The sequence below is a fragment of the Lepidochelys kempii genome, chromosome 8, assembly GCF_965140265.1.
Source record: "Lepidochelys kempii isolate rLepKem1 chromosome 8, rLepKem1.hap2, whole genome shotgun sequence".
NCBI lineage: Eukaryota > Metazoa > Chordata > Testudines > Cheloniidae > Lepidochelys > Lepidochelys kempii.
The window spans coordinates 106893322-106914731 of NC_133263.1; the positions used below are offsets into that span (position 1 = coordinate 106893322).

Sequence of the window (21410 nt, forward strand, 5' to 3'; positions counted from 1 at the left end):
GGATATGCACCCCCTAGATGACGGGGCTCCAATCCCTGACTGAAGCCTCCAAATGCTACCCTAAACCAAACTGTCAATATTATGCCATGGAGGAGCCCCTGGAGGTGCCCAGGCTTTAAAGGAGGCACTTCTGCACTGAACAGCGTGTGGGGATTGCCCCCGTCAGTTGAGTGTCATAGTTCAGACCAGCTCATACTCCTCTTTTCATGGAGCACCAAGTGGCGCTAGTCTGGGATTGCCAGGGCAAGTCTGCCTCTGTTTTTACCTCAGGAAAACTGGTCCAAGCCCTGTGAGGAGTCAATCAGAACCCCACTATGTGACTGGGCCCCTGCATTATCTGCTAGCTGCACCAATGGATTCTCTATATTTCTCTGCCGCAGAGATCCACCTCCTAGCTCCCAAGTCTAGTTCCTGCAAAGCCTGCTAATGCAGCCAAGCAGCCCAGAATGAATGCACCTCTCCTTCCCCCGACTTCCATGGGACTCAAGCAAGCAGGTGGAGACATTGAAGAAGATGTCTGCTCTCACCCGCTCACTCACACAGCTGAGCACCTGGCTTCACTTAACCTTTAAGGTTGCCTTTTCACTTCCTATCCCAGCTCCCTGCCAGCACAGATGCTCAAATACCATCCTCCTCATCCCAGGCCACAGACTAGCTTCAGATTTACTGATGTGAGGAGAAGGGTCATGTTGGGTGTGGAAACGACCCACTACAGGCAACCCATCCAGTTATTAGTGATAGGAATGGGTTTATTTTTGCCAGACCACTGAACTCCTCATTGAGTTTCTCATTTTGAAATTAAATTGGAGGTAGTTTGGATTTAAATCTAAGTGGGTGGCTTAGTGCAAAGAATTGAAGCCTTTCCTCCTCCTGCTTTCTGAGCAGAGGCGGAGTCCCTGGAGGGGCCCTACGAGAACAGTGCAGCCCAAAGGAACAGTAATCACAAGACCATCGCAAAGAATTAAGCACATACTGCCAGGGGGTGCGGGGTGGAAAAGATTTATCCCACTCGGAGCACTTTTCCCAGTGTCCAGGGCAAGGGAGGGGAGAAGTGAGCAGCTTCTGCCGCAGACTCTCCTCTCTTGGGCAGGACACAGCTCTGCTCCTGCCTTGCTCTTAAGCGGTAGGTCCTGGACAACGCTGCGCATGTGTGTATGACAGTACCTGGCCTATGGAATCTAACTAGGAGCAGCTCTGTAATAGCAGCTAATTCAATAATATTGATGCACACACACTGCGGGCATCATGGAAGAGGAGACTCTTCGGAAAGAACTGCAGTAAGGAGAGGGTCACAGCTTGAATGATGGAAGGGACAGCATGGAGGCACTTGTGGGATAAGTGAGACAAACTACCTTCCCCGTCAAGACCACCACGAACATTTAGAATTTGGACAATCTGTACATTCTTGGTTTATTTTACACCTCATTGTAAGTGCCCCTACCAATGGCGATTGTTCCTGGTCAATGTGTGAACAATGGAGGTTGAACCGCTCTACAGTCTATTTGTGCTATACTGAAAATGAATAAAAAATATCCAGAATAGGATACCGAGGACTCACCTGACGACAACATCATAGTCATCAATTTTCAACCCCAATGACTTATTTGCAAGAACTCCACCGTTTCCCACAATGATACATCGCCGGCAGCTGAGACTGAGGAGGAAACGCAGGGAAAGGTTGCTTGTAACAACATGTTAAAATTCACTATCACACAGCTGCTTAGAGTCAAGTTCCGTGCAGCCTGCATCTCTCCAGACATTACAGGAAATCTCTGGCAACGTTCAGAACGAAACGAAGGGCGGAGCTGCCCACGGTGCCGAGGTGGCCCGCACAAATGGCCTGGTATTTCACACCACAGGCAGCATGGGGAGATGGGCTTCCAGGACCGGCAATCTCCTCTCATCCTTTCCTCACTCTGCTTGGGGCAAACGAAACCCATTCGTTATTTAAACAATTACCCAACCCCCACTTCATAATGAAATAAATGCATAAATAATAAAACGTCCCTTCTCTCCATTATATAGACTACACTAAATGTAAATAGTTCGGTCTTTGTACGCTAGAAATGAATAGCTGTTTGACAGACAGTATCTGATAATGCACAGGATGGGGACATTAAATGGCAGCCTCTCTTCTCACACAATCATGATGCAGCACTTGATTCAGAAGACCTAAATTCAATTCCTGGCTCTGACACCGGTTTGCTGGCTGACCCTGGGAAAGTCACTTGCCTCCCTGTGCCTCAGTTTCCTAATCTGTAAAATGAGGACAATGATACTGACCACTCCTTTATGAAGCACTTTAAGATCTACAAATGAAATGCACTATGTAAGAGCTGGGGGTTGTTCTATTATCCTGCAGGAATACAAGCCACTAAAATGCTCAGACAAAAATCACCCATCTTGCATATGGAAGAAATGACAGTACTGCATGAAAAGTAACCACTTATCAAAGACTAATAAGAACCAAACACATATTTAAGAGACCTGCACATTCTTTCATAACCTGTGTAATGTACTTCAGAAAAAAATAAGGGCCAGACACTGGCTGGACCTTCCCCTTTGGGTTCCCACAGAAGGGGCCACCCACACTCACAGCAGGGAACACTGGGCCTTTCAGCCTAGTGCTGGTCTCCCTAGAAAGGGTTGGGCCCAGTGCAGCTGTCAATGAGGGGAGTGTACACCGGACCTTCCGAAGCGGGAGGGCAGTGGCTCAAGTGTGCTCTCTCCAGAGCCTCCAGAAGAATTCTGGGACAACCAGCCAAAATGCTTCCATGGGCTCTCTCTCCTGGGTGTCGTCACCACACCCTCTCCCCAACACGAGATGTGCCTTAAAAGCTATAGCACATGGCTGAGATTTAAAAAAATATACATCAGTCCAAAGAGAAGACGCAGCGCCACGGCTGTAACAGGGGAAGGGGGATTAGGTTAGCCAACTTTTGAAACGACTCCTTTGATATCACCAAGAGTTCACTTTGCTGTAACCACTCCTAACACAACTGTGCAGAAAACCCAGCCCCTGCCAAGCTTAGCTGCTGTTCATGAAGACTGGGCCTGAAGCGAACATCCTGGTCTGGGTTAAAGAACTGAGGATTGACCTGCTGACAGGCCTGTCAGGGGGAGACTCGCACAGAGCTAACAGATACAGTGCCCCAGGAATATTCAGGAACCACTTCCAAGCACAGTTAAAGAGATATTAGAGAACTACAGGAACTGAGCCTTTCAGCACAACCAAACCACATATTAATTAAAGCCAGAAATCCCGCTATTCCAGCTGTGAAAGCTTCTGGCAGGGTCAGTCTCTTTGAACATCTCTAAGCAGCTAATATGGGGCTGGAACATGGGCAGGAAGCCCAATTTAGGGCCACCTTCTCCTTTGAAATAGCCCTAAAAGGAATCAGCCAGCCAGCAAGAGCTAAGACATGGACTAGTGGGGGAGGGCGGATTTTAAGGTAATTAGGCTTTTTTAAAATTAAAACCACCCTTTTAGGGTTTTTTTGTTTTGTTTTGGTTTGGAGCCATCAGGAATCATCAAGCTGTAAGACACTCAGCATGTGAGGTATAAGCTATCTTCATTACCCACAGCTGGCTTTCCCACTTCCCTCATGCTGTTTGCATCTAGTCTTAGAATAGGGACATAGGACTGGAGGGGACCTCCTGGGTCATCGAGTCCAGTCCCCTGCTAGATCAGGCAACCCTGTCATATCATCCCTTCCCATTCATAAACTTATCTAGATCCATCTTAAAACTGGTTAGGTTGCTTGCCCGCCCCCACTACTCCGATTGGGAGGCTGCTTTAGATAACCCCTGCCCCAAATAGCATGTTATGTCTTTGATACAGCACCAAACGCAATGGGTCCTGGCAGGTACTGAGGTGGCTCCCAGAGGCCCCAATAACAGTGTGAGTATGGGGATCTGGCATACCACGAATGGGAAGAAGCGGGGATCAAGGCACTGAAACTGGAGTGGGAGAAGATCCTAAAAGGGATTTAAAGACTGGCATTGCTGGGAAAGTAAAAGTGATGGGTGGTGATACATCACAAGATAAAAGCTGTAGGCCAGGGTAGAGCTGTGCATAGCGTTGATGGGAAGACCAGAATTTTAAACTGGACATGCTAACCAAGAGACAGCAAGATGGAGATGTGACAAGGGAAATGATATGGTTGGATTAATTGGCGATTAAGATAATTTTGGCCACTGTATTTTGGAGTGACTGGAGAATGCAATATATATGTCATAGAGGACACAGAGGATGTGATAGTTACACCAGTCAAGGCAGAAGATTACCCAGGGTATGAACAAGAGCCTTAGACAATGGGAGAGAAAGGAAAGGATATATTTTCTAAATGACGTGGAGAAAGCAGTGGTAGGACTTGTTGTAATAGCCAGCACATGAGGCAAGGAGGAGAGGAAGTAGTCAGTGTTGATCCCTGTAGTAAGAAGAGAGCCGGAGACATAAACCCTTGCATTAGAGGCCTGGTATGAGGCAGGATCTGCTTAAAGAATTTGGCAAGAAAAGGGCTGATATTGCAGAAAATACACATTCCTAAAAGTGCTAGTTACAGAGTACTTACACAAACACACCCCGATATTAAGTGGTACCAGAACATTCCGATATCAAGGATGGTACAAAAACATTCCCCAAGGATAACAGGAACACACTAACCCCTCCTAAAAAATAAGGTCAGGAGGACAGTACGGAGAGAGATGTTTTAATCAAACCAACATGTACAAGGTAATGGGTGATAACTAGCCAAATAAGGGGGCAATAACTAACTATGTCAGAGGGGTAGTACTAACTTGTTTGTATCGGGGTATAAAAATGTATCTCAAAGGAAGTATCTTTGTCTGGCCTAGGGAGAAATGGAAAGTCTCGCCGTTCACTAAGCTGGCCCATTGTTACGGGCATACATGTATTAGTGGTCTGGTAAACTCTGCAGAATACTAGTACAGTGCTTCATTGACAATAAACCTAGCTGGGTGCCTTCATCCCTTAACAAATCTTGTGGTCATTGGGCAGTTCACCCGAGGTCTGCCGTGCCAGCTGTCTGCACAGGACTGGAGCGGTACACAAAAGAAACACACACATGCAGCCAAACATCTATCAACATCTAACCACACTGATGACCCCAACCACATTGAGCAGATGTTTTCAGAGAACTATCCACAATGATTCCAAGATCTCTTTTTTGAGTGGTAACAGCTAATTTAGACCCCATCATTTTGTATGTATAGTTGGGATTATGTTTTCCAATGTGCATTACTTTGCATTTATCAACATTGAATTTCATCAGCCATTTTGATGCTTAGCCACCCAGTTGTGTGAGATCCCTTTGTAACTCTTCGCCATCTGCTTTGGACTTAAATTTCATGAGTAATTTAGTATCTGCAAACTTTGCCACCTCCCTGTTTACCCCTTTTTCCAGATCATTTATGAATATGTTGAACAGCACTGGCCCCAGAACAGACCCCTGGGGGACACCACTATGTACTTCTTTTCAATGTGAAAACTGATCGCTGATTCCTAACATTTGTTTCTTATCTTTTAACCAATTACTGATCCATGAGAGGACCTTCCCTTTTATCCCATGACGGCTTACTTTGCTTAACAGCCTTGGGTGAGGGACCTTGTCAAAGGCTTTCTGAAAGTCCAAGTACACTATATCCATTGTTTCACTCTTATCCACGTTTGTTGATCCCCTCAAAGAATTCTGAGGCATGATTTCCCCTTACAAAGCCATGTTGGCTCTTCCCCAACATATGGTGTTCATCCATGTGTCTGACAATTTTGTTCTTTGCTACAGTTTCAACCAATGTGCCTGGTACTGAAGCCAGGCTCACCGGCCTGCAATTGCCGGGGTCACCTCTAGAGACTTTTTTTTTTTGGCATTACATTAGCTAGCTGCCCGTCATGTGAGACAGGAGCTGATTTAAGCAATAGGTTACATACCAGTTGGTTCTGTAAGTTCATATTTGGGTTCCTTCAGATGTCTTGGGTGATGCCATCTGGTCGGGGTGACGTCTGACTTTTTAACTTATTAATTAGTTTCAAAACCTCCTCCACTGACACCTCAATCTGGGGCAGTTCCTCAGATTTGTGACCTAAGAACAGCGGTTCTCAAACGGTGGGTCAGGGGCGAACCAGCTGAGCAGCGGGGAACAGCAGAGCAGCACACAGCAGGAGTTTGCCTGGGAGTTCGCCTAGAGTGAGCCCAGTGACGCTTACATCTTGCCAACTTCTCTGAGGAAGCTCATAGTAGGAAGGTGATATGGAAGGGGGGGGGGGGTTCAGCTGTTGTGACCTGCACTGGATGTGCCATGTTTGTCTTTCTTCCACAGGACAGAAGCGACTTTGTCTGTACAAAGTGCAAGCTGGTCTCCATATTGGAAGAGAAGATTGAAGGTCTGGAGCAACAGATAACGACCCTGTGTTGCATATGAGAAACGGAGGATTTTCTGGACAAAAGTCAGGATATGCTTCTACGGGCACAAAGCTCTAAAGATTTAGAGCAGGTTGCACAGCGGAGCCAAGAGGCCAGTGAAGAAGCTTGGCAACATGTGACCTCCAGAAGAAGAAGGGGGAATGTCCGGGTTCCAGCAACGCGGACACAGGTAACTAACCGCTTTCATGTTCTCTCCACAGGTACCATTGCGGAGAGTGGACCACATGATATGTCTGGGGGGAGAAAGCAGAAGGAGACTCCGCTGGTTGGAAGGCATGAGATGCACTGTCCTGAGATGGGGGGTTCCACGACCACAACTCCCAAGAGAAGGAGGCGGGTGGTGGTGGTCGGGGACTCTCTACTCCGGGGGACTGGGTCATCTATCTGCTGCCCTGACCGGGAAAACCGAGAAGTCTGCTGCTTGTCAGGAGCTAGGATTCACGATGTGACGCAGAGACTGCCGAGACTCATCAAGCCCTCGGATCGCTACCCCTTCCTGCTTCTCCACGTGGGCACCCATGATACTGCCAAGAATGACCTTGAGCGGATCACTGCGGACTACGTGGCTCTGGAAAGAAGGATAAAGGAGTTTGAGGCGCAAGTGGTGTTCTCGTCCATCCTCCCCGTGGAAGGAAAAGGCCTGGGTAGGGACCGTCGAATCGTGGAAGTCAACGAACGGCTACGCAGGTGGTGTCGGAGAGAAGGCTTTGGATTCTTTGACCACGGGATGGTGTTCCATGAAGGGGGAGTGCTGGGCAGAGACGGGCTCCACCTTACGAAGAGAGGGAAGAGCATCTTTGTGAGCAGGCTGGCTAACCTAGTGAGGAGGGCTTTAAACTAGGTTCACCGGGGGAAGGAGACCAAACCCCTGAGGTTAGTGGGAAAACGGGATACCGGGAGGAAGCACAGGCAGGAATGTCTGTGGGGGGAGGGCTCCTGCCTCATTCTGAGAATAAGGGGCGATCAGCAGGTTATCTCAAGTGCTTATATACGAATGCACAAAGCCTTGGAAACAAGCAGGGAGAACTGGAGGTCCTGGTGATGTCAAGGAATTATGACGTGATTGGAACAACAGAGACTTGGTGGGATAACTCACATGACTGGAGTACTGTCATGGATGGTTATAAACTGTTCAGGAAGGACAGGCAGGGCAGAAAAGGTGGGGGAGTAGCACTGTATGTAAGGGAGCAGTATGACTGCTCAGAGCTCCGGTACGAAACTGCAGTGTCTCTGGATTAAGTTTAGAAGTGTGAGCAACAAGAGAGATGTAGTGGTGGGAGTCTGCTATAGACCACCGGACCAGGGGGATAAGGTGGATGAGGCTTTCTTCCGGCAACTCGCAGAAGCTACTAGATCGCACGCCCTGGTTCTCATGGGTGACTTTAATTTTCCTGATATCTGCTGGGAGAGCAATACAGCGGTGCATAGACAATCCAGGAGGTTTTTAGAAAGCGTAGGGGACAATTTCCTGGTGCAAGTGCTAGAGGAGTCAACTAGGGGGGGGAGCTTTTCTTGACCTGCTGCTCACAAACCAGGAAGAATTATCAGGGGAAGCAAAAATGGATGGGAATCTGGGAGGCAGTGACCATGAGTTGGTTGAGTTCAGGATCCTGACGCAGGGAAGAAAGGTAAGCAGCAGGATACGGACCCTGGACTTCAGGAAAGCAGACTTCGACTCCCTCAGGGAACGGATGGCCAGGATCCCCTGGGGGACTAACATGAAGGGGAAAGGAGTCCAGGAGAGCTGGCTGTATTTCAAGGAATCCCTGTTGAGGTTACAGGGACAAACCATCCCGATGAGTCGAAAGAATAGTAAATATGGCAGGCGACCAGCTTGGCTTAACGGTGAAATCCTAGCGGATCTTAAACATAAAAAAGAAGCTTACAAGAAGTGGAAGGTTGGACATATGACCAGGGAAGAGTATAAAAATATTGCTCGGGCATGTAGGAATGAAATCAGGAGGGCCAAATTGCACCTGGAGCTGCAGCTAGCCAGAGATGTCAAGAGTAACAAGAAGGGTTTCTTCAGGTATGTTGGCAACAAGAAGAAAGCCAAGGAAAGTGTGGGCCCCTTAATGAATGAGGGAGGCAACCTAGTGACAGAGGATGTGGAAAAAGCTAATGTACTCAATGCTTTTTTTGCCTCTGTCTTCACGAACAAGGTCAGCTCCCAGACTGCTGCGCTGGGCATCACAACATGGGGAATAGATGGCCAGCCCTCTGTGGAGAAAGAGGTGGTTAGGGACTATTTAGAAAAGCTGGACGTGCACAAGTCCATGGGGCTGGACGAGTTGCATCCGAGAGTGCTGAAGGAATTGGCGGCTGTGATTGCAGAGCCATTGGCCATTATCTTTGAAAACTCGTGGCGAACCGGGGAAGTCCCGGATGACTGGAAAAAGGCTAATGTAGTGCCCATCTTTAAAAAAGGGAAGAAGGAGGATCCTGGGAACTACAGGCCCATCAGCCTCACCTCAGTCCCTGGAAAAATCATGGAGCAGGTCTTCAAAGAATCAATCCTGAAGCACTTACATGAGAGGAAAGTGATCAGGAACAGTCAGCATGGATTCACCAAGGGAAGGTCATGCCTAACTAATCTAATCGCCTTCTATGATGAGATTACTGGTTCTGTGGATGAAGGGAAAGCAGTGGATGTATTGTTTCTTGACTTTAGTAAAGCTTTTGACACGGTCTCCCACAATATTCTTGTCAACAAGTTAAAGAAGTATGGACTGGATGAATGGACGATAAGGTGGATAGAAAGAAAGCTGGCTAGATTGTCGGGCTCAATGCGTAGTGATCAATGGCTCCATGTCTAGTTGTCAGCCGGTGTCAAGTGGAGTGCCCCAGGGGTGGGTCCTAGGGCCGGTTTTGTTCAATATCTTCATAAACGATCTGGAGGATGGTGTGGATTGCACTCTCAGCAAATTTGCGGATGATACTAAACTGGGAGGAGTGGTAGATACGCTGGAGGGCAGGGATAGGATACAGAGGGACCTAGACAAATTGGAGGATTGGGCCAAAAGAAATCTGATGAGGTTCAATAAGGATAAGTGCAGGGTCCTGCACGTAGGACTGAAGAACCCAATGCACAGCTACAGACTAGGGACCGAATGGCTAGGCAGCAGTTCTGCGGAAAAGGACCTAGGGGTGACAGTGGACAAGAAGATGGATATGAGTCAGCAGTGTGCCCTTGTTGCCAAGAAGGCCAATGGCATTTTGGGATGTATAAGTAGGGGCATAGCGAGCAGATCGAGGGACGTGATCGTCCCCCTCTATTCGACATTGGTGAGGCCTCATCTGGAGTACTGTGTCCAGTTTTGGGCCCCACACTACAAGAAGGATGTGGATAAATTGGAAAGAGTCCAGCGAAGGGCAACAAAAATGATTAGGGGTCTGGAACACATGACTTATGAGGAGAGGCTGAGGGAACTGGGATTGTTTAGTCTGCAGAAGAGAAGAATGAGGGGGGATTTGATAGCTGCTTTCAACTACCTGAGAGGTGGTTCCAGAGAGGATGGTTCTAGACTATTCTCAGTGGTAGAAGAGGACAGGACAAAGAGTAATGGTCTCAAGTTGCAGTGGGGGAGGTTTAGGTTGGATATTAGGAAAAACTTTTTCACTAGGAGGGTGGTGAAACACTGGAATGCGTTACCTAGGGAGGTGGTAGAATCTCCTTCCTGAGAAGTTTTTAAGGTCAGGCTTGACAAAGCCCTAGCTGGGATGATTTAATTGGGGATTGGTCCTGCTTTTGAGCAGGGGGTTGGACTAGATGACCTCCTGAGGTCCCTTCCAACCCTGATATTCTATGATTCTATGATCCCAAAGTGGGCTGTGATCCAATTTTAATGGGGTTGCCAGGGCCAGCATTAGACTTGCTGGGCCCCGGGGCAGAAGCTGAAGCCCAAGCTCCACCCCCAACCAGGGCAGCGGGGCTCGGGCTGCGGCCCCCTCTCCCCCCAACCAAGGCAGCGGGGCTAGGGCTGTGGCCCCCTCTCCCCCCAACCAGGGCAGCGGGGCTTGGGCTCTGTCCTTGGCACCCCTCCTCCCGGGGTCATGTGCTAACTTTGCTGTCAGTAGGGAGTCGCGGTGCAATGAAGTTTGAGAAACACTGCCTAAGAAGAATGGCTCAGGTTTTGGAATCTCCCTCACGTCCTCTACAATGAAGACCAATGCAAAGAATTCATTTAGCTTTTCGCAATGGCCTTATCGTCCTTGAGCACCTAGATTGTCCAGTGGCCCCACTGGCTGTGCGGCAGGCTTCCTGCATGCAATATTATATTTGTTTAAAAAATTGCTGTTAGTTTCTGTGTCTTTTGCTAGTTGCTCTTCAAATTCTTTTGGGGCCGGCCTGATTCTACTTTTGCATTTGACTTACCAGGATTTATGCTCCCTTCTGTTTGCCTCAGTAGGATCTGGCTGCCAATTTTTAAAAGATGTCTTTTCGATCACGATCAAGTCACCTCTTAACCTTCTCTTGGATAAACCAAGGACATTAAGCTCCTCAAGTGTCTCACTCTCAGGCAGATTTTCCATACCTTGAATCATTCGTATAGCTCTTTTCTGAACTCATTCCATTTCTCAACATCTTTTTTGAAGTGCTGAAACCAGTAACAGTCTCACTGGTGCCACGTGAGGGGTAATGCCACCTGTCTACTACTCAATATCCTCCTGCTTAGGCATCCCAGAATCACATTTGTTCTTTTAGCTACACCATCACACCGGGAGCTCATGTTCAACTGGTTATCTACCATCAACCCCAAGTCCTTTTCAGTGTCACTGACTTTCAGGAGACCATCTCTCATCTTATCAGTGTGACCCATGTTCTTTGCTCCTAGATATCTCATCTTCCATTTGGCTCTGTTAAAATGCATGTTGCTCAAATGAGCCCCGTTTACAAGCAATCTGGAGCAGTCTTTATAACTGACCTGTCCACATCATTATTTACCACTCCACCAATTTGTGTGTTATCTGCAAGTTCTACCAGCATTGATTTTCTATTTTCTTCCATATCACTGATGAAAATGTTGAACAACATTGGGCCGAGAACAGATCCCTGCCGGAACACACTATAAACACACCCACTAGATAATGATTTCCCATTTATAATTAATTTTTGAAATCTCTCATTTAATTAGCTTTTAATCCATATAATATGGGCTACATTGATCTTGTATAGTGACACTTGTTTTAGAGCAGGATGTCATTTGGACTAAGTCAAATGCCTTACAGATGTCTAACGACACAACAGATTTACCTTTATCAATCAATCAAACTTGTAATCTCATAAAAAATACCAAATTTACTTGACCAGATTCATTTTCCATAAAACCCATGTTAATCTGCACTCGTTAAGATACCATCTTTTTACTGATTCTATTCCATATTAACCTTTCCATGATTTTGCCCAGGACTGATGTCAAGCTCATCAGTCTATAATAATTCATGTCATCTCATTTTCCCTTTTAAAATAATGGTGCAACAATAGCTTCTCCAGCTCTCTAGAACTTCCCTTGATGACTTGCTTTCCTTTGATCCCATTCAGTCGCATTGTTCAAGAAACAGGTGAGGAACATGATTTGCTATTATATTACCCTAACTGCTTACTAGAGTCTTTTCTCTTCTCTGTTAAATTAAGGCTAATTTCCTTGACAACACATCTACAGTAGAATCAGAGTCTGCAGGTGGATTTTAGAGAACTCTGAAATATTGGCTCTTAAACCAGAAGTTTTGGTCTCAGGGAAAAACTTCCTTAACAAGGGCGTACTTCCTTCTAATGAACGCAGGCAGAGACATGACATAACACGCACAACATTCTCAACAAACTGCTATGGTTAGGACTCAAAATCACAGGCCATAGATGCTGCTCAGGTTAAAGGGCCACAGCATGTCACCTCGAGACACCCAATTACTGTGACATAAGTCTGCCTGCAAAGCCTCTGACCTGCAAAAGAGCATCAGTCTTGTGGCACATGTGCACTTCACAGTCTTTTGTGTGTCAGTTCAGCTCAAACTGAGCTGGAATTACAAACTTCACCCCCAACACCTTTGGAAATATCGCTTCCCCAAAGGAGCAGTGCAAGCTGTGCACTACCCGAGAGAATTTCTGAGTGGGTGAGATCAGTTTGGGGAGGATCAGAGCAACTGTATGAGCCCCACGTGTGAGCCAAAATCCCCCTGTTAAGAGCCAGGTAATTTTCTAAACACATGATTTTTAAAAAGGCGGCTGTATCTCAAGAGCCTCTTTCTCAAATAACCCCAAATTTGGACCGCTAAGCCTGCCCACCCCACACTCCCATGAGGCACAGGAAATTTCAGCATAAGCTGAGTCAGCAGATTTTGGACCCAGATGTGCATTTTAGAGCACCTGGACTAGCGATATTTTAAACAGTAAGCAATTCCCCACCTTAACTACAGCGGAGCTACTGCTCTGGAAGCAAGGGAGCAGAGGGGAATGGGGACGCAGCTGGCAGCTGCAGAGATGTCAGGAATGCTGATGAGTTTGGTGATCATGGAAAGTCTGATTGGAAGCTCAGAAGGGGTCAGGAGGCAAAAAATGAATTGGTCAGAAAGCAAGAGCCTTATTAGTGTGAGATCAAAGCAGGAGAATGTTCAGTAAAGAACAGGGCTAACATTTTTCAAAAGCTCCTAAGTCACCTAAGAGCTTCTGAAAAAATTTACCCCAGGTCCAGAAATTGACACTTAGTGAGGGAGTTAATCAAAGGACAAGTCACACCTGACCAACCTGATTGCCTTCTATGATGAGATAACTGGCTCTGTGTATACGGGGAAAGCAGTGGATGTGATATATCTTGACTTTAGCAAAGCTTTTGATATGGTCTCCCACAGTATTCTTGCCAGCAAGTTAAAAAAGTATGGATTGGATGAATGGACTATAAGGGTGGTGTAACAAAGCTCTGTCCTTGCCTCCATGGGTCCCGTGTTTCCTGGCGGATTTCGTTAGCCTCAGAGGCTCACTGTGACCCTTCACGTAACCCTTCTCTTTCTAGAGACAAGGGTCACAGTCTACTGAGTCATTTTCATCATAAGCCAGCGAGGGAGGTGAGGAGAAGTTATCCTTCCTTGCACAGTCTCTGTTGTCTCCTGGTCTCAGTGATTAATCAGGGGGCAAAGGTGGGGGGGAGGGGGAGCCCGGGCCCACCCTCTACTCCGGGCTCCAGCCCAAGGACCCTAATAGTATCAGCTATGGTAGCTGACCTTTTAGAAACATGACATGTACAATTCCCTGGGCTACTTCCCCCACAGCAGCCCTCATTTCCTCAAGCTCCACTTCACCCTTACCTCAGGGCCTCCTTCCTCATGCCTGATATGGTGTGTACTACTCAGCCTCTCCAACAGAGCAACTTCCTTCCACAGCTCCTGACATGCACACCCACCTGACTGACTGGGAGGCTTTTAACTAGTTTCAGCCAGCCCCTGATTGGCTTCAGGTGTCCCAATCAACCTAGCCTTCTCCCTGCCTTCTGGAAAGTTCTTAATTGGCCCCAGGTGTCTTAATTGACCTGTAGCAGCTGCCATTTCACTTATCCTGGTAGCAAGGATTTGTTTAGCCTGGAGCTAATATATCTATCTCCCACTACTTTTCTATAGCCATCTGGCCTTGTCCCGTCACAGTGGATAGAAAGTGGGCTAGATTGTCGGGCTCAACAGCTCAATGTCTAGTTGGCAGCTGGTATCAAGCAGAGTGCCCCAGGGGTCTGTCCTGGGGCTGGTTTTGTTCAACATCTGCATTAATGATCTGGATGATGGGATGGATTGCACCCTCAGCAAGTTTGCAGATGACACTGAGATGTGGGGGAGACGTAGATACACTGGAGAATAGGGATAGCGTCCGGGATGACTAGACAAATTTGAAGATTGGGCCAAAAGAAATCTGATGAGGTTCAACAAGGATAAGTGCAGAGTCCTGCACTTAGGACGGAAGAATCCCATGCACTGCTACAGACTAGGGACCAACTGGCTAACCGGCAGTTCTGCAGAAAAGGACCTGGGGATTACAGTGGATAAGAAGCTGGATATGAGTCAGCAGTGCACCCTTGTTGCCAAGAAGGCTAACGGCATATTGGGCTGAATAAGTAGGAGCACTGCCAGCAGATTGAGGGAAGTGATTATTCCCCTCTATTCGGCACTGGTGAGGCCTCATCTGGAGTATTGCATCCAGTTTTGGGCCTCCCACTACAGAAAGGATGTGGACAAATTGGAGAGAGTCCAGCAGACGGCAATAAAAATTATTAGGGGGCTGGGGCACATGACTTACGAGGATAGGCTGAGGGAACTGGGTTTATTTAGTCTGCAGAAGAGAAGAGTGAGGGGGGATTTGATAGCAGCCTTCAACTACCTGAAGGGGGGTTCCAAAGAGGATGGAGCTCGGCTGTTCTCAGTGGTGGCAGATGACAGAACAAGGAGCAATGTTCTCAAGTTGCAGTGGGGGAGGTCTAGGTTGGAAAACTATTTCACTGGGAGGGTGGTGAAGCACTGGATGGGGTGGAATTTCCATCCTAAGAGGTTTTTAAGGCCCAGCTTGACAAAGCCTTGCCTGGGATGATTTAGTTGGGGTTGGTCCTGCTTTGAGCAGGGGGTTGGACTAGATGACCTCCTGAGGTCTCTTCCAACCCTAATCTTCTATGATTCAAGGCTGAAGGTCAAAAAAGAAGGGAAGGGTCAGAATGCAGAGGGTAAAGAATCAGACAGCTGATCATAAACATGCCAAGGATTTTCCAGAACAAGCTCTATGATAAGACCAGAAAATCTGAAGGAGCGTGTTCTGAATACACAAATATGCATTATACCAGCTCAAACCTCCAAGTCCCCAGGCAAGTTCCTACATCCATCTTGTCACCATCTCAACCACTGCAGTCACACCACCAGCTTTCAGGTGAGATATTAGTGAACTGTTCTTGTCAGAATAAGCTGCACCCCTTCTCTTTTGTTTGAATACCTTTGCGTGATTTGGTTGTGTTGCCAGTCTACTGCTGTAGGAGGAGGTAGCTATGCAATGGTGCACGCTATTTTTGTGCTTTTAGAAGCAAACAATTAGGAAGCAGTCAAAACGTAAACATACTTTTGTATGTTTGAGCTAACAAAGCTTCCAGAATTCACTGGAATGAGAACTCTATTCGCAGCTCCTGACCTATGTCCAAAGCACAGACACTTCCTGGGAGACTGTGTGTAGGAAATGTGATGAAGTGTCACTATTTGCTCCTTCTGCTTCAGAAGGGTCTCGTCTTACCTGTCAAGGGCTGGAGTGAGGCGATACTCTTTGGTTGCTGACAAGATGGCTTTGATAAGATTATCTGGGGAGAAAGGAAAGAAGGCATTAGAAAGGTCAGACCATTCCAAACAAGTTTTCACCTTTAATGAAGTTCATGTGCAAGGTGGAGTAAGTCAGGGAGTCTACAAGTGCAATTTACACTCAGAGGAGCTGACGGTAAGTGTCGGTTAGGAGTAGTGGTAACCCACTGAAATTTACATGTTCCCATATCCTCCTAGTTGGTGCTCTAAGTCTAGATCCTCAGGGTGTGAGATACTTGAACTCAAGGGGATCTCATGTGCCACATTCAGAGGTGAGGTGTAAGTTACATGTCGTTGATAAGGGGATACGAGTCTGAATAAGCAAGTCTAACACAGTCTAAATTGGTGTCTCATTCATGTTGAAGGAGCCAGAAGAAAGTGCAAGTTACACCAACTTAGAATTCACACCACAAACTGTAGAAGCAGAGTTATTCCCCTCCCCCCACAAAGGCATTGTAATGTTAAAAAAGATTCACTGAAGTGAAATCTGTTTAACGACCACTCACACACTAACATAAATGGGTGCCTAATAGAGATCGTCTACTACAGGGGGATCGGAATTTGGCACATTTAGGGGAGAATTAAAATGAGAATTTGCCTAGTAAAGGAAACCTGTTATGTATTATTTGCAGTACAGCAGAGTACAGAGTATCAGAACCACAACACACTAGATGCTGTATATACATATAAGTGACAGTCCCTGCCCCAAAGAGTTTACAATCTAAAGAAAGAAAAGCCGCAACAAGGTGGTGTGACTAACACGTGGAGGTAACCAAGACAAAGGCCATGTGCTCCATTAGCAGGATGGGGGTTGTTCTGAAAAAGAGATATCAGCAATGGTGGTCGTCCCTGCCAGCCACCTACCTCACTGGTAGAACCTGAGATTTACTATCGGAGGAGGCTTTGAAACCATGCTGGGTTGTTTTTTACTACAAAAGATGGATATTTTACCACCAAAACAGCCCCTTTTATTCCATTTTGCTTCCTTTGAAGGATTCCTGCTGCCCTGATCACAGCAGCTGCCTTCCGACTTCCTCTCCAGCCATTGGTCTCCTGCCCACCTTCCTGTGACAGTGCCAGGCTGCTTGTGACCACAGAAGGCCCCATGCCATAGGCCACTACTTCTCATGGCTCAGACTTTGACATTTGCTGGAAAGCATGCATTATGAGGGTTGCAATTCCCAAGCTGTCTCCCAGAAAGGCATAAAAGGGCAGTCTTTCATGAGCTGCAGAGTCCACTTCCAACTTTTCAGACAGCAAAACCACCCAGCTAATCATCAAATGGATGATGAATTCAGCTGAGTTTTATTCTGTCACCTTTCTAGCCAACATCCAGTGGTGCCTGGCATGTTCCAGTCAAACCCATACTATACTGTACAGCATACTGGTTACATCGGACTACAGCACTTATCATGAAATCCCCCATTTTTCTCATCCCACCACTTAAATTAGCAGCCTCTCCTGCAGGGCAGGATAAAGGTGCACTGGGAGAGCTGCTTGGGAGTAAAGGGTCAGGTGGTGAAACTCAGTGTAATGATACAAGGATGGATGGAAAAACAACAAAAAATGATTCTGGTCATCTATTACAGAGCACCAAGACTGGCCATGGGGGAGAGCTTTGCTGAACAACAATCACAACCCAACATTCAGACTCAAGAACTTCCTAAACTGCATGGCAGACAATTTTGTAACCCAGAAAAGTAATGCCAACCAGAGGAATAGCCTTTCTGGAAGGAAGTGCTGGATAATGTAAGACTGAGGCTGCCGCTGTTCTAGTGAACTGAATCAGTGAGACTGTACCAGTGTAGCCACAAACGGTGTGTTCCCACTAGCTATGCCAATTTGCATTCTGAACCATTGCAGTTTTGCCCCATGTCCATACTAGTGCTGCTCTCCACATCTTCAGCTGTAATGCCTTTTGGGTGCCTAATCCTGGATCCCAGAAAAAAGTGTTACCGTCTCGTAACTGTTGTTCTTTGAGATGTGTTGCATACGTCCATCACGCCGTGAGTGTCCTGTGCACAGTGCTTGAGAGTTTTCCCTCATGCTTTTCGCAGTCCTGCCCATAGGCAAGGTCCTTGTGCTCTGAAGCGAAGGTATAAAGGGTGGAGCCTTCCCACCCTCTTTCCATTCTTTCGCACTGGAAGCCGATGGCAGAGTCCAACGCGTTGGGGAAGGAGAGCGGGTCTTCTAATGGACATATGCAACACATCTCAGAGAACCAGTTTTTCTTTTTTGAGTGCTTATATACGTCCATTACACTATAGGGGACCCGCAAGTTGTTATTCCAGGCAGTGGGGCTCAGAGTCTCATGGAAGAGGGACCAGACAGCTGCTTTCCCTACATTTGCTTCTTCCTTCGATGCTGCAGACAGTGCATAATGTCTGGTCAACGTAGGGATGGAAGACCATGTTGCCACCCTGCAGACATCCACAATGAGGACGTGAGCCACAAACGCTGCCAAGTCTGAACATGGTTAAGTGTGCTGTGAGCTTGTCAAGAGGGTCAGGGTTAGGGTGTCAAGAATCGTTAAGTTGTGACTCGTTGACCTCCCGTATGCTTTGTGTAAGGAACAAACTGCTGGGAAGAAACTCCAAAGGGCTTTGTCCTATCCAAGTGAAGAGCCAGAGCTCGATGCATGACTAGGGTGTGGAGCCTTCGCTTATCCTTCGGCTTACGTGGCTTTGGGAAGAACACTGGCAGGTAGATAGACTGATTCAGGTGGAAATCAGATACCACCTTCAAGAGAAACTTGAGTGTGGCCTAAGCTGAACCTTGTCCTTGTAGAAAACTGTGTACTATGGATCAGTGACCAAGGCATTCAGTTCTCCCACCTTCCTGGATCATTCGAAAAAATGGCTCCTGGTGGAGGTGATGGCCATGAGGAAAGCGATCTTCACTGACAGGTATGGCAGGGAGCATGAGGCTATAGGCTTGAAAGGAGGGTCCATCAAAGCACACAAAACTAAATTGAGATCTCAAGAAGGAGCTGAGTCCCTGACAGGCAGAAGCTATCTACTGAGACCTTTCAGGAAACTGGTCGTGATAGGGAGAGTGAAAACAGCCTTACCATCTATGTGAGGGTGGGCTGCTGAGATGGCTGCCAGATGCATCTTAATGGAGCTGATGGTTAGACCTGACACCTTAAGATGCAAGAGATAGTCCAGAACTGTTTAAATCTTTGTCTGAGCTAGGGACCCTTTATGGGAAGCTGCCCAGATGGAGAACACTTCTGCTACTTGGGTAAGTAGCTCCTGTGGGTGGTTTTAGGCCATTAAGAAGAACTTTCTGGATTGCTACTGAGCAATGTGCCTCCTCTGCATTGAACCACTGATGCATCATGCTGCAAGACCAGCACTTGGGGATTCAGGTGCAGCCCCTGGCCAAGACCCTGGGTATGAGGTCTACAGTTAACAGTAACGGCCAGGGTTGCTGAGCTAGCAGAGGTCTGAATACCACATCTGCCTCGGCCTGGCTGGGCTACAAGGATCATTCTGCCATGATCTTTCTTGAACTTGAGAATGACCTTAAGAATCAGAGATACTAGCATGTAAGCATACAGCAGATCTCTGTCCCGTGGAATCAAGATAGCCTCTGCTATTGATCTAGGGCTTTGACCCACCCTGGAACAGAACCAAGGACACTTACTGTTCCACCAAGTCACAAATAGATTCACTGACAGAAACCCCCCCTTTACCGAACATCCAAGACAGAATATCTGTGTTGAGACCATGCACGGTGTGACAGGGTCGGGCCAGATGGCTACAGGAGAGTGACAGAAGGCAGATATATTAGCCCCAGGTTAAGTAGGTCCCTCTTCCCTGAGTAAGGTAACAGGGAAGGTTCCAGAACAATCAGGAACTTTCTGGAAACAATTAAGGCAGACAGGCTGATTAGAACACCTGCAGCCAATCAAGAAGCTGCTAGAATCAATTAAGGCAGGCTAATCAGGGCACCTGGGTTTAAAAAGGAGCTCAATTCAGTTTGTGGTGCGTGCAAGGAGCTCGGAGCAAGAAGCTGAGAGTGAGAACTCATACTACTGGAAGACTGAGAAGTACAAGCATTCTCAGATATCAGGAGGGAGGTCCTGTGGTGAGAATAAAGAAGGTGTCGGGAGGAGGCCATGGGGAAGTAGCCCCGGGAGTTGTAGCTGTCACGCAGCTGTTACAGGAGCCACTGTAGACAGCTGCAATCCACAGGGCCCTGGGCTGGAACCCAGAATAGAGGGCGGGTCCGGATTCCCCCCATTCCCCCCCAACTCCCTACTTGATACCGGAGGAGTTGAACTGGACTCTGGGTTCCACCAGAGGGGAAGGTCTCTGGCCTGCTCCCCAATCCACTAGGTGGATCAGCAGAGACTGCGGGGATTGTTCTTCTTCCTTTCCCCATGCTGGCCAGTGACGAGGCTAACTGAGTGAACAGCAGATTTGAGCCATGAAAGTGGCCAAACTGAGGGCTGCCGTGAACCTCTGAGGTGAGAAAATCCGCCAATAAGCGCAGGACCCACCAAGGCAGAGGAGGAACTTTGTCAGAATGGTCTGAACTGAAGGATCTGCTCTGAAGATCTGCCAGGTCATTTTGTCCCTCTGGCAAGTGAGACACCCTGAGAGCAACTGAGCTTCCAATGCAAGAGCTGCACAACTTTCCTGTTTCCCAACAGAGGCTGTCTGATCTCACACCCCCTTGCTTGCTCACATAAATTACCACCGAGTTTGTCACTAAGTACCTGGACAGTTTTGCCCTGAATGTGAAGCAGGAAGTGCTCACGTGCACAGAATATTGCGCACAACTCGAGCACAGGCTGCCACATGACCTAGGACCCTGAGACAATCCCCTCACAGTGGTCTGAGGATGGTCCTTGAGGGACACATGGAGGTCTCATATGGTCTGAAATCTGGAAACAGGCAGAAATGTGTTGGCAGAGGTCAAGTCCAAGGTAATCTTGATGAATTATGTCTTTTGCAAAGATGATCACATTGACTTTTCTTGGTTTCATTTCAGGCCCAGGACATTGAACAGACAAAGTTTGATGGATAGCTACCTGTATCTGGTGTCTGGAGTGACCCCGACCCAACCAGTCATGTAGATAAGGATACATGTGATGTCTCTTTAATGAAAGTCAGCTGCCACTACTGCCAAGTACCTGGTAAAGATCCTTGGTGTTGATGACAGGCCAAAGGGCAGGATGAAGAATTGTAATGAGCTTAAACAGAAAAAGGAAGCTTACAAGAAGTGGAAACTTGAACAGATGACTGGGGAGGAGTATAAAAATATTGCTCGAGCATGCAGGCATGTAATCAGGAAGGCCAAAACACAACTGGATTTGCAGCTAGCAAGGGATGTGAAGGGTAACAAGAACATACAAGTATGTTAGCAACAAGAAGGTGGTCAGGGAAAGTGTGGGACCCTTAATGGATGGGGGAGGCAACCTAGCGACAGGTGATGTGGGAAAAGCTGAAGTACTCAATGCTTTTTTTGCCTCTGTCTTCACAGACAAGGTCAGCTCCCACACTGCTGTCCTGGACAACACAGTGTAGGGAGGAGGTAAGCAGCCCTCAGTGGTGAAAGGACAGATTAAGGACAATTTAGAAAAGCTGGACATGCACAGGCCCATGGGTCTAGATGAATGCATCCGAGGGTTCTGAGGGAATTGGCTGA

General features: G+C 47.3%; 1 protein-coding gene across 3 annotated transcripts in view; it reads right to left on the reverse strand.

Annotated features, from left to right (window-relative positions):
• ST3GAL3 (ST3 beta-galactoside alpha-2,3-sialyltransferase 3) overlaps positions 1-21410 on the reverse strand; it is a 389973-nt gene that overhangs the window by 92597 nt on the left and 275966 nt on the right. For all 3 annotated transcript variants that reach the window (XM_073357969.1, XM_073357970.1, XM_073357971.1), the window contains 2 exons: positions 15691-15754; positions 1559-1654 (listed from right to left, as the gene is read on the reverse strand). In XM_073357969.1, coding sequence (XP_073214070.1) covers positions 1559-1654; positions 15691-15754 — 160 coding nt within the window. The remainder of the gene's footprint in view (positions 1-1558; positions 1655-15690; positions 15755-21410) is intronic.